This window comes from Hevea brasiliensis, chromosome 3 (assembly GCF_030052815.1).
Source record: "Hevea brasiliensis isolate MT/VB/25A 57/8 chromosome 3, ASM3005281v1, whole genome shotgun sequence".
NCBI lineage: Eukaryota > Viridiplantae > Streptophyta > Magnoliopsida > Malpighiales > Euphorbiaceae > Hevea > Hevea brasiliensis.
The window spans coordinates 108,824,020-108,840,455 of record NC_079495.1 but is presented as its reverse complement, the minus strand read 5'-3'; the positions used below and the strand labels follow the sequence as shown (position 1 = coordinate 108,840,455).

The 16,436-nt window shown below is 28.0% G+C and overlaps 1 protein-coding gene across 1 annotated transcript; it reads left to right on the top strand.

The window, feature by feature from the left end:
- Window positions 1–1,712: 1,712 nt before the first annotated feature.
- LOC110653207 (uncharacterized) lies at window positions 1,713–5,188 on the top strand. The gene is made up of 4 exons (XM_058144552.1): window positions 1,713–2,028; window positions 2,309–3,040; window positions 3,899–4,861; window positions 4,976–5,188. The coding sequence occupies exons 1-3, from the start codon at window positions 1,765–1,767 to the stop codon at window positions 4,733–4,735; spliced, it is 1,833 nt and encodes a 610-aa protein (XP_058000535.1). The 5' UTR covers window positions 1,713–1,764; the 3' UTR covers window positions 4,736–4,861; window positions 4,976–5,188.
- The last annotated feature ends 11,248 nt before the right edge of the window (window positions 5,189–16,436 follow it).

Here is a 16,436-nt window from a genome sequence, read left to right as displayed (position 1 = left end):
GGTTTTAAGGAGATTAATTCTTAAATCCTTTGAATACCCTTTCGAGTGAGACAAAGAGTGCCTTAATCAATTTAATCCTACTTTCGTGGAGTTAGAGTTAATTAAGATCCATTAGGTTCTTTAATTAATCTGTGAATCCTCTTAATCCTTAGCCTATTTTTAGGTCTAAGTTAATTAAGTCCAATTTCTTGATTATCTATCACAGGGCCTTCTCCTTTCGGTGCCTCAACCATGGATTAAGAACATCACTTAATGGGATCCTACACTAAGCATGTCATTAAGCACACAAGAAATGAATAAAACTCATTAAGACCACAAAATATGGATTACCCAATCAAAATCCACAAAATATCTCAAATATTACAACCCTTACTCCAGAATCTAAGGTAAACTACTCACTATCCATAATGTTTACAAGATATTCTGAATTTATAAGGAAATAAAGCTTTAATCTAAGCTAAGAAACAAGAAACTAAACACTAGAAATGTAGGAAAAATGTAAGAAAAGAAAGAAATCTCCAAATCTGATTGGAAATGGTGTGGAAGGTGAATGTGACCCTTCAGCTGCTGCCTCTCCTCTTCCTTTCCTTTTATGCTCCTTCTCTCTTTTTAAAATGGGAAATGGGACTATTTATAGCATTTTCTGACATGGAGCCCTAAAATGGTGTGTTCTAGGAGGAATTTTCTGAGGGAATCTTCTGCCAGCTCATTAATGAAACCTTTGTGGGACTGCATAAGTGGACTGCATAAGTTATGCAGTCCCTTATGCAGTTTTCAGCTGTTTCTGGTTCACTTATGCGAAACTGCATGACTTGGCGCATAGGTTATGCACAATTCCGTGAAAGTGCATAAGGGAGGCGTGAATCTGCATAAGCCATGCACTCTCCTTATGCACCATTCGGCAGGTATTGGAACAGTGATTTTTCTCCTTATGCAGATCTGCATAGCTTATGCGGCAAGTTATGCACAATTTGGTCAATGCATATTTCAGCTTGAAAACTTGTTTTTGACATCTTTGGCTGTAGAAGTCACTCATCAATGGCAAAATTTCTCTTCACTCCTTCAAAAACACCATTTTTCCTACAAAACAAAGTAAAAATTACAAATTAATCCAAAATTGATAATTATGAAAAACTAACTAAATAACTAATGAAATTAGCTATAAATAACTAATAATAAAATAAAATAGCTATGAAATTAGACCTAAATGACTATGCAAAATGTATGCATCAACTGTGCATTTTCCATCTCTAAAAGAGATTACTTTAGCTGATTGCCCAACCACATTCAATTGTTCATTTTTCAAGGAAGCAGCCCCAAATGCAAGCGATGGAATTATTGAGCCAAAGGTTGGTATTCTATTTTCAGATTGTTAAGAACTTGATTCACTTCAAGGATCCGTTAATTTGTACTATAATAAATATTAAACAAGAAGTGATTTTACTCGTAACCCATTCAGACACCATAATTTGAACGTTAGTTATATAGTGATTAGTAATCGTTTGAGAAAATCTGTTCTGTGACTATATATATATGTGATGAAGCAAAAAATTTTCACTGCAGGTATTTTTTCCTAATTTGAAAGACTTGAAACTGTCATCAAGTAAGGTCAAGATGATATGGCACGCTCAGCAGTTCGAGATATGTTCTTATACTCAGAATTTAACTAGCCTGATTATTGATGGGTGTGGTAATTTAAAATATTTCTTATCACCATCAAGTGTTGTGGATCTGAAAAGACTTGAGATATGCAATTGTAAGATAATGGAAGAAGTAATGGTGAGGGAAGGATTGGAAGAAGAAATAGTGACAAAGATGTTGCTCCATCAACTAGAGTCCCTGAAGCTTAAAGATCTTCCAAAACTCACACGATTCTGCACTAGTACTTTAGTTGAATGCCCTGCCTTGAAAGAGCTGTGCATACAAAACTGTCCTCAAATGACCACATTTGTCTCCAATTATGCAACTTCAAACATGGCATCCGGCAGTGGACTTGAAATTATAAGTCCTACTCTCTTTGATGAAGAGGTATGCAGTCTCTTCCCATTCCATTTTTATCGTTAATTGCTCCCGAAGTTACAACATACCCATGCTCCTCCTTTAGGATTGGTGTTGTAATTGGCCTAAATTTTAATATTTGATTAAAAAATAATTTTATTAGTAAATTGTATATTTCAAATTTGAACAATGTTGGATGGTCTAAATACAGTGCTATGTTAGTCTTAGGGGATCTGCGATCCCCGGTTGGGTATGAGTGAAAATGAAATTATCAAGTCTAGTTTATTCAGACTATTGATTTTTGATACAGGTTGCATTCCCCAACTTGGAGCAAATGCAAATTCTCAACATGGATAATTTGAAGATGATATGGCACAATGAACTCCATTCAGATTCCTTTTGCAAAATGAAAGTACTTGACGTGAAATACTGCGAAGAACTACTTAAAATTTTTCCATCCATGTTGCTGAGAGACCTCCAGAATCTTGGGGATTTGGTCATATGGAATTGTATTTCACTGAAAGAGGCGTTTGATTTGCAAGAGCTGATTAAAATGAAAGAAACAGTGGCCATTCAATTGAGAACTCTGTACATTGCAAATCTCCCAAATTTGAAGCATGTATGGAATGAAGATCCTCTGGGACTTGTGTTGTTTCATAACCTAAGTTCAGTGTATGTTATGGATTGTCCAAATCTAAAATTTATTTTCCCAGCTTCAATAGCTAAAAATCTGCCACAACTCGAAACCCTGCATATAAGAAGTTGTGGGGTGGAGGAAATTGTTGCTCAGGACCAAGGATTAGGAGCAACTTCTGAATTTGTTTTTCCTTGCTTAAAGTTCTTGACTTTTGGGGAATTATATGAGCTCAAGTGCTTCTACCCAGGAATACACACTTTGGAATCTCCAATGCTAAAGAGCTTAGCGGTGAATCATTGTGAGGAAGTAAACATTTTTTGTTCAGAATATGAGAACTTGGTAGAAACAAATAAAGAGTGTCAACTCATGACTCAAGTTCTGCAACCACTTTTCTCGTTTAGAAAGGTATGGGCTCAATCTCCCTGACAAGCTTAAAATCTTTCTTTGTAATATCTGAAAAAATTTTGGTATTTTTGGACTTAAGTAATATCTTCTCATACTCGGCATAAAATTTTAATTGTGACACTTATACACTAAAACTGAATAAAACATTAATTTTTTTTTTTACATATATATAGAAAGCATTGGGATTGAATTTGTACTTTAATTTTTTGAACGCACGCCTCGTGTAGTGTAAGGTGAAAAAAAGAAAATGAAGTATTTATATTCATTTTTGCACTATTTATAAATTTAATTGAGATTATTGATTTGTTAATTAATATATGCCTATAATTTTAATAATATTTACATTGTTAGGTTATTTTGAAAATAAATTAATTGTATAGAATTATAATTAAGTTTAATGGACAAATTTATTTAGAATTAAGTAATTATAATTAGTTCATAATAACAAAGTTGATCGTGTAGCTAAATAAATTTATTTAGAATTAAATATCAATTTTACTCTATAATTATATGATTGCATACATTGTAAACAAAAACTCTTGATAATCATGTATTTTTTTAAAAAATGAGAACTCAACAAAGAAAATTGCAAAAGTTAAAATTTGTTCAATGTTTTCTTAGTATGGTTTCACCTTACCATGGTCTAAGTGTCCAAGGCACCAATTACGGTTTAATGAAAACAATTTTAGATACTCACGTCATTACAATTTTTTTAAAATTGTAATTATAATTAATTTAAATAAGGGCTTAATAATCATTTTTTTGGTTAAAAGTGTGCAAAATTGCTATTTCTTATATCTGCAAACTTTCGGAGGTACCTTGATTTTTTAACATGTTTTCGTCTGATTACTTTTATAGATTGTCCCCAACTTGGAGCAGTTAACACTGACAAGAAAAGATGTGACAATAATATGGCAAAACCAGTTCCCAGCAGACCTCTTTCGGAATCTCAAAGTCGTTGAGATTCATTGCTTTCATGATGAATCTGAAGTTTTTCCCTTTCATCTCCTTGAAAGATTTCGGTGTATGGAAAAACTTGTAGTGGCTTGTAGTCAATTCAAAGAGTTGTTTTCTTATGAAGGTTCTATTGGTAAGGAAAAATATGCTGAGATTCTTAGACAGATACGGCACTTAGAATTGCTTAAGCTTCCTGATTTGACGGATAAATGGAACCAAGACTCCCAGTTGGACTATGTTCTTCAGCCTCTGGAAGATCTTGTGGTTTTGGAGTGTAACAGTTTGATTACTTTAGCACCATCCTCTGCTTCTTTCCAAAATTTGACAACTTTGGATGTATGGAAATGCAATGGATTAGTTGGTTTGTTAACATCCTCAACAGCAAAAAGTCTGGTGCGGCTCACAATAATGATTATTAAAGAATGTGATGGGTTGAAGGCAGTAGTTGCAAATGAGGGAGAAGAATCGAAAGAGGATATCATCTTTAGCAAATTAGAAAGTTTGGAATTTGATTGTTTGCCAAGCCTCATCAGTTTTTGCTCAGCGGATCACAGCTTCAAATTCCCCTCTTTGACAGAAGTAATTGTGAAGCAATGCCCTAAGATGCAGGTTTTCTCAAAAGGAGTCTTAAGCACACCAAGGCTGCTAGGAGTAGAAAAAGATAATCAGTGGCACTGGAATGGCAATCTGAATGCCGCTGTACAACAATTATTTGCAGAAACCGTATGTGCTTGTTAATCAAATTCCAGTTCTCCTAAACCATAGAATAGATACAGATTAAAGTTTGAAATCATAATAGGTACAAGATGACCAATTGGATTAGAATGGAATACTGAGGCCTTGGTACAATTGTTTGCAGAAATGGTACGTATGTTTTAGTTTGTCAAATTCGCAATTCTCTTAAGCCATAGAATAGATACCTGCATTCTCTTCTTGATCCTGACATTGTTATTCCAAAATTTGTTGGATGATGTACAGAATGCCATGGAACATTGACCCATCCATTATGTGCTCAAGCTGAAATAAGGCCAACGCTGGCTCTTTGTAGGTGATGCCAGCCACAAAATATCCATATTCCTTCAATCAAATGCAGGTTGTTAAAGGGCTTTTTCATTCTCATTGTGATCACTTGAATTCAGATAATTGTGTTCAATATACATGAATACATTAATTAATTATATTTTGTTTCAACGTACTGCCCTTATGATATATTATATGTATGAGGATTGTAATGCCAATGACCTAATGTGTTTGCACATTGTAAATTAAGATCATGTTGCACCGATTTTGACTTGTTTCTAGGTGGATCAAAATCAATCAACATTCATTAAATTAGGCTTCGCCAATGGTGCTAGTTTATGGAAGGGATTTTGGTCCACTCCAAAATTTCTGTAAATTAAAACCATCTGAGGGAAAGATGATGATCAAATGTTCAACTAAATAAAGGTAATTAAAAGTACTTAATTCATTATATCACATGATCACAATATATTATAAACTAAATAAAACAGTATTTTTAATTGACGAAATTCGATTATCAGCTAATTTTAATTAACAAATAAATAAAGTGGCATTAGGAATATTGGAGAAGTTGAAAATTGTCATTTGTAGTAATCTAATGCAGAAAGTGAAGAGAGATGTACATAAGACAAATCTTCTCTAAACTAGAAACAATTCTAAATTTTATATTTGTTAGATTAAATATTAATATCGAGATTTATGCAGAACTAATTAAATTATATATAATAAGTATATAAATTTAGATATATATATTTAATTTAATAATTATTAAGTTTATTCTTATATAAATTCGAATTTTCTATAACCACACTCAATTCAAAAAGTATAAACCTCTAGGAAGAGTATAAGCGAGCTTCATGCTGCAACATATTTTCGTCGATAGGTACATGGGGGGAGGGGTATCGAACTGGGGACGTAAACCCAGGTTCATTGTGCCCTTGCCACTGGACCAATGTCAGGCGGGCTCATGCTGCAACATTGCAACTTATATTATTGAAGTTTCACATAACCAAAAAGTTCATTTCAGGGCTGTAATTGTTATTGCATGATTAATAAGCCAATTGTAAGCCGCAGCTTTACTTTATGCTATATGCCCTAACCATAAATTCATAATCTCTCTTGACAAAGAGGGCACTGAGTTCCTAATAACGCATAACAATTCCACTCCCAAGCAGCTTTGTCATACTTCTATGAGATAGGTACATTCATATTCAAAGCAGAGGTTTCTGGAAAGGAAATTTGGTGACTTACTTGCAGACACAGGAAATGATCTTCGTCACTGCTAGAACCTCTGCATTCACCATCTATCCCACTGAATTCGAATTGATTCAACACTAGGCGATTTCTGGGTACCTGAGTCACGATCCAATAGCACAATCAAAACATGAAACCGCTATCAGAAAATTGTAACTACAGCAAGTGAAAAGAAACAGAGAGACAAGTTAGGCTGTGCCAAAGCCACGGAGGCCAAAGGGCTTGCCTTGCAATTGCTTGACGAAGGAAAAAGCTCTCTTGAAATTGGATTTCGAGAGCTCCCTGTCCACTCTTTTCAGAGACCGACGACGTCGTATGGCATAATCGGCTTCCTTCACTTTCATCGGGGATAGAATCCCGTCCCCAGGAGGTCTGTAGGATAACACCATCTTAATTTTACGTCTTCATGAGGGAGCCCGAGATAAACTTTCAGAAGCCATGACTATGGGATGATCTGTAGGATCTTGCATTGCAATTATAGAAGATGGTATAGATGATGCAGATACATAACTACAACAGTGCCATTGATGGTTCCTAGAAATTCAACCCTTGTAAATTTCTTTCTTTTTATCAATGAGTTTCTCTTCAAAATTGTGAGGTTAAACCTAATTATAAAATTAAAAAAAAAAAAATCCATTCTTTTTTGTTTTCTTAAAAAAATTGTCAAAACTTACAAGTGACTTTTAAAATTTTGATGAGCCTAATTTTGTGAATTTCATTAAAATCAACTATCACATAAGCTTTCTGGGACATCTGAAATTTGAATATCACTTTATTATTGTGTTTCAAATTCAAATGCGGTGTTTACTTAATTATTAATTAGTCACAGTATGTATAAAAATAAGACCATCTATCACATGTTGAACTTTGAACAAGATTTGATTTTCTTTACTAGTTTGTGGTACAGAAACTGAAGCTCACAATTCCTTTAATTGAAGCCATGCAGAGAGTGAGTATTAGAAACTGAAGCTCACAATACTTATGATGTTGGTTATCATTTTTATTTAAATCTATAATTAGAAATCTTTATTATTTCTGTCATTTAGATATAATTTATAATTTCAATAAAATTATATATATATATATATATATATATATATATATATATATATATATATATATATATATAACTTAATTTATCTATAATTATAATTTTAAGTACATATAATTTAATATTTTTTTTATTTTTCTAACTTTTAAATAATTATATGACTAAATCACATGTTAGTCATATAATATAATATATTTTTTTAATTTTTAATTATGTATCATTAAGTTAAAGACCCTATAATTAATAAATATATAAAAGATAATATAAATTCTTATTAAGGAATATATTTTTGATATTAATATTATTTTAGTGTTAGTATTATTATTTTTATTGTTGTTTTCATGTTAGAGGTTTAAGATCTTATTTTCTATTTTAAAATGAACACCAGATGTTGTAGTTTTAGGTATAAAAATTGAAATTTAAAATGAAATTAGAATCAAAATTAAAATTAAAAAGAACAAAAATTAGAATCAAAACTATGCTAAAATTATTTAGGATTAAATCGAAATCGGAATCAAAGTTTGATTCCAAATAAAATTCTTAAAATTCAAAAAATTGAAAGTTTAATTCCGATTCTTAGCTAGAACCATAATGAAACTATACTTGAACACCCATATTTAGAAGAGACTAATTGATTAATAAAAAAAAATTACATGTTTAATTTTTAATTAATAAATACAAAATCTAAGTCTAACAAAATATTCACAAATATAATTATAAGAAAATAAAATGTTTCTAATTTAAGTTATATTTTTACTGCCCAATTTAGATATAAAATAAATATAATTTCGTAATATTTTACATTACAAAAAATTTTGATAAAATTAAATATTTATGAGTTAATAATAAATTATTGATGCATGTGTAATGTATATGTTATTAAAAAAAAAATAATACATATTAAAATACTCAAATTGTTGATAATATGCATTCGTGATGTATATTTTTTGATATTGATTTGTAAATAAAAATATTTACATCTTTTCTATACTATCATTTTTATATAACAGAAAGTCGTTGTGTCATTGATATTCTTAATATTAATTTAGAACTATATATATATGCAAGGATAAGAATTGAGCAGTTGGAAATCGATTTCTATGATTTTTGGTTTTTACTTTTTATTTCCACAATGACATTTTGTTATTGACTATGAACAGCACATATTATATTGTTGATTAATTTAATTACTGGATTTTGATTTGATATGTCAATGGTAGGGGTGAGCAATCGGTTCAAACTGAACCAAATCGAATCGAACCGAATTAAATTATAAAAATCGAACGGTCAATTTTAGAAAATCGAACCGAATCGAAATTGATAAAAAACCGAATAGAACCGAACCGCTTTATTTCGGTTCGGTTCGGTTTAAACCGATCGGTTTGATTTTTGATTGATTTTTTAATTTAGACTTGATTTTTAAGTTATTTGATATAATTTTAACTTTGGTTTGAACCTAATAACCATTAATCAATGAAATTAAACAATTAATTTATATAAAATTAAATATAATTCATAAATTTTTCATAAAAATAAATTAATTCAAAAATCAATTCGGTTCGATTTGACTATATAAATCACTATTCGATTCGATTCGATTTAACTGATTCTTTTCCTCTTCAAAACCGAACCAAACCAAAATAACCGAAATTTTTATAAATTAAAACTGAACCGAACCGATTAAATTTTAAAACCGAACCGATTGAATGGAATTAACTCGATTCGGTTTGATTTTTCAGTTTGAACCGAATTCTACTCGGCCCTAGTCAATGGACTTCAACTTGTATGATTTTTAAAATAATTTCCAATTTGTTTTCATCCACATAAACTTAAGATATTATCAAATCAAAATTACTCACAAAATTAAAAATTATCGTGATATCATGTATAATTTAATTTAAAATTAATTCTTTTTTAATTTTCAATTTAAAAATTAAATAAAGAAAACTATTATTTTTAAAAGAAATTAACTTTTTCATCTAATATAAAATTAAAATGATTTGGTTTAATTGGTTTGGGTTGTTGGTAATTTTATTTATTTATTTATTTATTTTTACGCCAAGAAAAATGAGTGTTTTGGATTCGAATTTACGCCAAGTAGTGTTTTCATTGACGAGTAAAGGTCTTGGTCTTCCTTGGAGATAATAGATGCCTTTAATTTTCACAAGTAATTTTATGTTCTCCATTCATTTTCGCTTGATTTCTCTGGAATAATCAACTGATCATCCTGCTTTCTCTCTCTCTTTACATACACTGATTGCTAAAGGTAATAAGTTTTCCTTCTCTGTTTATGGCTCAATTCCAGAGTTTCTTTGATGTTGTTTCACTCTTTAATTATTCGGTTTTTGTTTTTTTTTTATTTTATTAATATGTTTTCTCTTTCTATTCTGTTGCTCCTTAATTGGCAGCTTGCTGTTTCGATTTTCATTTCTCATTTGATCCCAAAAATCAGTAAGTTCTTCTTCCTTTCTGTTAATTCCTTCTGTTAATTCCTCTCCCTTATTAGATCTCTTCATGAGAAGACAGTCCCTACTCTGTTTTGTCTCTCATTGTATTTTGAGAAGGCATCGTCCTCCTTTATCTCATCATTTTTTTGTTTGGTACTTAAGTAGAATTGAATATAGAAAGACTAATGACAAAGAAAAGGCAAAATTTTTTTTATATTTTATAAATTTTATTTATAATTTTAGTTTTAATAATTTTATCTAATTACAAAAGATTACTACAATTATATTTAATTTTTACTAGTTAAGCTTTCAACAAGCTTTAAAAAATAGCACAATGCTGTGAGTATTATTTTTTTATTTTATTCAGTTAATATAATTAATAAATAAAAATATTTAACATATTTAATTTTATTTTATAATAATATAAAATATAATATTTATATCTTATAAATAAAATTATTATCTATTAACAATTTAATTCATCTAAAATAAAATTTTAATCATTCATTATATTACATATCATATATGTATATATAGTTTGGTTTAAGACAAACTATTTAATAATAAAATATTTATTATTAATTTGTCATAATACATTGAATAAAATATAATTTAATAATGAAAAAAATTCATTTTAGAATTGACTTATAAAAAAAAAGTAAAATAATAGTAATACTAGTTAAAAAAATTAATTAACCTATCTTAAAAGAAAGCCTAAATTATTTTTAGGGTAATACGTTTAATATATATAAATAATATATGAATATTCTTTTAAATATATTTTTAATTATTTACAAATAAATTAAATATATCACAAATTATATCAGAATTTAAGGACAAAGTACATAAATTTAATTATTTGCTACTTATAAACTAAATTTATACATTTAATAGATTAAACAACTCTAAATAAATCAGAAAAAGTCTGTACATATCATTTGTTTAAATATTTTTTAGATGATGATGATAATAATAATAATAATAATTATTATTATTAATATTATCAATCAAAATTTTATTATTTGGAAAAGTATTTTTAGTAGAAAAAAGTAAAAATATTACTAAAATAGATTATTAATTTGTTATTATATTTTTCTTATCATAAGATGAAAGTTTATGTTTTACTAATATAATGTTGGTGTATCAAGTAAAATTCATTTTATCATATAATGGAATCATTTTAAAATTTATTTTGTAAATATAATAATAATTAATACTAAATTTAATAATTAAATAATCAAATAATTAAAATTTAAAATGATAATAAGAGAAAATAAAATGATAAAAAAATTTTAAATTCGTATGCTAACATTTAAGTGGTTAAAAAAAATTAAAATAAATAAATAAAAATTTAAAAATTTAATTGATAAAGTAGAACACCTGAATAAAAATTTAAAAGGCACTTAAGTGTTCCTCCTAATTAAGAAGATTTAACTAATAAAAAAAATAAGTTAGCATGTAAAACTATTCAAAATATATTAACTAAAATTAAAACAGTCTTTACTTTTATTAACAATATATATATTTAAAAAAAGGGTAAAGGTATAATAAATAAGAAGCTGCAGGCGAAAATGATGACAACATTATTATTAAATAATGAATTACACTTCACTATAATAAATTATTTTAAAATTATTTCAATGAAAATAATAATAATTAAATAATTTAAAGTAACTAAAATTAAAATAAAAAATGGGTTAAATGTGTTTAAAATAAAAATTGAAAAAAAAGAAAGGCAGAGGGAAAACAATAATATAATATTGAAATTCCAAGTAAATATTATTTTCCGTAGAAATATAAGTATATATTAATTTAACATAATCTATTTTAGTATAGATTAAAATCTTAAAATTTTATGATATATGAAACTTTTTATTTCTTTTATATTTTTATAGTCAAAATATCTTATTAAAATAAAATAAAATTAATATATGTAAAATTAATAAAAATCGAAAAAGTCTTGTAAATAGAGGCGAAAAAAAAAGTGAAAAAGAAATTGTACTCGTCAAGTGCACCGTGCAGTTGATTGAGTGTAGGCCCAGCAGCATATGCTGTGTTTGAAATGGAAAAAATAAATAAATAAAAAGAGGGAATAGGGGCAGAATGGTCCTTTTATTTATATGAGGGATGTGCCTTTTCTTTTTAATAAGCAAGCATTATATTTTAAAATTTTCCTTAATATGAGATATTAAATAACAGCGATGTCTGATGGTGAAAAATTATTAAGTGTACTTGATATATATTTATTATTTCTCAATTGCGTATGATTCACTCTTTACATTATATGGAGAATTTATTTTTTTTTATCTAATTTAATGTATTTAATATGAAGTTGCAGGAATGTGGAAAAAATTAAATAAAATAATAAAAATATATATTTAACAATTATATAATATAATGTAATTGTAAATAAATTTACATAATTATATAATTATTTTTTTAAATAGGATAATATTTATCTCTTTAATTTTTTTTTCTTGCCCTCATATCTACCAAATAAAATTATGAGTTAAAATTTAAGAGGGATAACGTAAGTTTATAATAGAAAATAAATTCTAACTCTTATTATTTAAAATTTTATTATTGCATTTTCTTTAAATTTCTTTTTTAAATATTTAACGTAGCTAGTTTTTGAAACATGTGCATTGCACATACACATAGGCGGAGCCACATTAGGGCCAAGGGGGACACTAGGCCCCCTGAAATTTATAAATTTTTTAGGGGTATATTAGTAATTTTACTAAATTAAGATGAAAGATGTCACGACCCAATCTATGGGCCCGATCGGCACTAGGACCTAACTATTATTTAACCCAATCCTAAGGCCTATTTTAGGCCCAATTCAAGAATTCAACTAAACAGAGTCCGACCATAATTTGGACTATACAACGTGGAGTTTTTAACTCGCCCGACCTGTAAACACAATATACAACAATATGGGAAGCTCAGCTCACCCTCCACATACTCATAATATCATAGAATCAAATGGGAGCTCAGCTTCCTCATTCAGTCCAATCATACATGCATTTAATATGCTTACAGGTCCAACATGGCAATTATAATACAGACACAAATCAAGTAAGTATTTCTAACACATGCAGAATTCTAGAAATTAGCAAAATTATACAAAATATCACAAACATAAATAGATGACATGAGAGGGAGAGAGGCAAGTTAGAACTCAACAAGAGATCTCCTATATCCTGGAAAAACAAGTTGAACAGGAGTGAGCATTCGACTCAGAGAGTAAAATACCAATTTTAACCACAATTTCTATAGTTATCTAAAGCTAATGCATCCTAAAGAGTGTAATGCAACATCATCATAATTTTCATACAAATCATATCATAACAGTAAAAAGGCAATTTGGAGCACTCACACACCCAATAATGTTCAAACAGTACATATATAGGAGTTGATCCCCTATACAGCTCTCTTAATCCAACCTCTGCCAGCGAGTGTCTCTCAAGCTGGATTTTCACTTGATAATTCAAATGCGGAGGCCAGCGATATCATCTCGAGCCGTGCCTAGCCCGACTTATCCATAAAGGACCAGGTCTCAGCGAGTGTCTCTCAAGCCGCATCTACCCGTCCTATCCATATCTAATACCGCACACCACACGCACGCCAATGCACACATACTGCTCCAAATTACTATAAATAACATACATGACACTTCATCAATTAAGAATGCAATATAAAACGTGCCTAGTGTTTAACTACATAAATACATATTTATAAATGATGCATGGGCATGCCTGAACATATAATAATATTGAAATTATAATTAAAATTAATATTTTACTCACAGACTTTAACCAAGGTCACTGCGGCGGCTGGACGGAGCAGGAAGGCTGTCATGGCTTACTTGATAAATTTCATTGTAATTATTTAATATATTTGCCTCAATACAAGTTTAGAAAAGACCAAAGAAGCCCTTAGTCGTGCCGAAAATCTGGCAGAGTCTCCCATATACTTAGGACCTACTCAAGGTGCAAAAGGGTTCAAAATGCACTTCTATATCCACAAGTCACACATGTATAACTCAATCACATCACATGGCCCCTCCTGGGCCCACCCAAACAGTCAACAACCACAATTTGAAAAATTATAATTTAGTCCCTACAATTACCCCTTTTGCAAAAACTACCAATTTGAGCTCCAAAAATTCTAAAACTTTGCTCCGCGGTCTTTAGCAATATTATAGAGCTAACGTAAAAGGAATTATAGTTTTCTAACCTACCACAAATATTTTATAGATTTTTAATATAAATTAGGCACTAGATAATTAAGAAAAATGAGGGTTCGGGTTTATCTATACCAATTCTGACCCTGGAGGTGCGTGTGGTGAGCTGGGGAGGGAGGGGTGGTGGCTGGCCGGCGAGGAGAGGAGGGAGGAGAGAGAAAAAGGGAAGGGAAGTGAGAGTGTCGGGGTCGCGCAGGGAAGAAAAGAAGAAGGGAAAGAGGAACAGTCTGATTAGACCGGTACGACCAGGTCCGGTTCAATTCCGCCGGTTTAATTCAAGGTACCCGAAATTAAATTTTTACTCTGCCTTGAGATCGAAAACGAGGCCCAAAAATCTCAAAAAAATTTCAAAAAACTTAAAAAAATTCGTAGAGTTTAAATATATTTTTAGTTTTGTCACGTAGTCTTTAAATAAATTTTTAAAAATCATCAAAGTTTTATATTTTCGAAAAATCGAACCCGATTTCAAAAAATTTGAAAAATTTCAAATAATTTTCTAAAATTTAAATAAAATAAAATATTAATATCTACCAATAAAATAATTAATTTAAAAATTAAAGGTGTTACAAAACAATCACACTACTAATATATGATTAGTGGACTAAACAACCCATTTTCTAGCCTCGAGGTAATTATAGGTTATTTTATTTTTTGCTTATTTTGTCTCTAATCATTTATATTGAGAAAAAAAAGTTCTTATCCTTTTAGGGGGATAAGGTTCTTGACTGCTTGTCATTATAGTTACATCCTTAATTATATTTTTTTAATCAGAAGAAAAAATACAACATATGTTATAATTATAATCAAATAAAAGTATAATTATGAAAATAAAGTCTCTTTTTTTAAGGAAAAATAAATAAAGTCTATACTTGTGCACCAAAGCGTGTAATAAGAGATTAACCATATATTCCTTGGATTTATATTTTAATATACAAAATAAAATTGATGTTAAATTTATATTTTTATGTTGTTAATTATAAAATTGAATTATTAAAGGAAAATTGATAATTAATCTTATTAGTTACATGAAAATCCACTTCACAATAGAATAGAAGATGAATTATTACATGATTGTTTGATGAATTACATTGAAAAATATATATTTATAAATATTGACAAAGAAATTATTATGATTAATTAGATTGCAATTAATAAAAAATAAACGATAACCATTGTAATTTACTTATAATATCTTATTAACTTTTAATTAGAAATTTTCTTATCAATTTATGTCTATTTCATGTATGTTATTTTTATAAATTATATATTTTAATTGGACCCCCTCAAAGGAATTACTGCCTTCATCACTGCACATACATTAAATAATTTATAATTTATAATTTATAATTATTTTAATTTTGTATATTTAAATACAAAATTTAATATTTATTTTGGTTAACTCAAAAACAATATTTACTGAGTTAAAAATTATTTTTTGTTATTTTATAATAATATTAAATTTATGGTACATATTTATATTATGTGTATATATAAATATTTTTATATTTTAATGAAATTGTTAAAATTTAAAATATATTTCCTTTTTAAAAAAATATTTTTTTAAATAATTTAATTTTCTCTTTCAATAGGAAAATATTGTTAATTTATTTCTTAAGTTCTCAATATATATATTATTTTTTGAAAATTATATTAATATATTATTTACTGAAAATTATTTATAAAATTTAAACATTTATTTTTTAAAACATTTTTTATAATTAAAATATAAAAATGATAATAATGATACTTAAAAATCACCACGTGGCATGTATACTTTTCTCTTCTACTTTGTTATCCTTTCATTGTTATTACCAAATAATTTAAAAATAATAAAAAATAATTTTTAATCACCTTATTTCAGAATTTAAAATTAAATAATATATATTTTTATATATTTTATCAAATGCAAAATTATGACAGTTATTATTGAAACTTTTATTTATTAACACTTTAAATAAAATTATAATTAATTAATAATTTTATTATTAACAAGATTTTATAATTTGATTTTGAAATATAAAATATAAAAAATAAATATTAAATTGTATTATTATAAAATAATAAATAAACTATGTAATGCTTAAAAAAAAATACTAGTGATTTAGTAAGACCAGACTAGCAATAATGGAGATTGTTCACAGGTAAGTAATTGAGCAGTAAATTAAATTTTTTACATAAAAATGTATTATAACACTTAGCAATAAAAAGTTTTATTTTTTAAAATATATATTATAATGTGAATATAGGCAGATTCAATCTACTCTTTTAGATTCTAATAAAAAAAATATTTAGATTTTGTTTATTATGAATTCAAGATAAATAATTAATAATTTTACTGATTTTATATATAAATCCCATCATAAATATTATATCTCATGTATATGATGGGGTCTAAGCAAGATTTTCTTTAAATCGGAAACC

Coding starts and splice junctions, on each gene's coding strand:
- LOC110653207 (XM_058144552.1), top strand. CDS start 1,765: ATGGAAGAAGTAATGGTGAGGGAAGGATTGGAAGAAGAAATAGTGACA. Junction 2,029..2,308: donor CTACTCTCTTTGATGAAGAG/GTATGCAGTCTC, acceptor TTTTTGATACAG/GTTGCATTCCCCAACTTGGA. Junction 3,041..3,898: donor CACTTTTCTCGTTTAGAAAG/GTATGGGCTCAA, acceptor TTACTTTTATAG/ATTGTCCCCAACTTGGAGCA.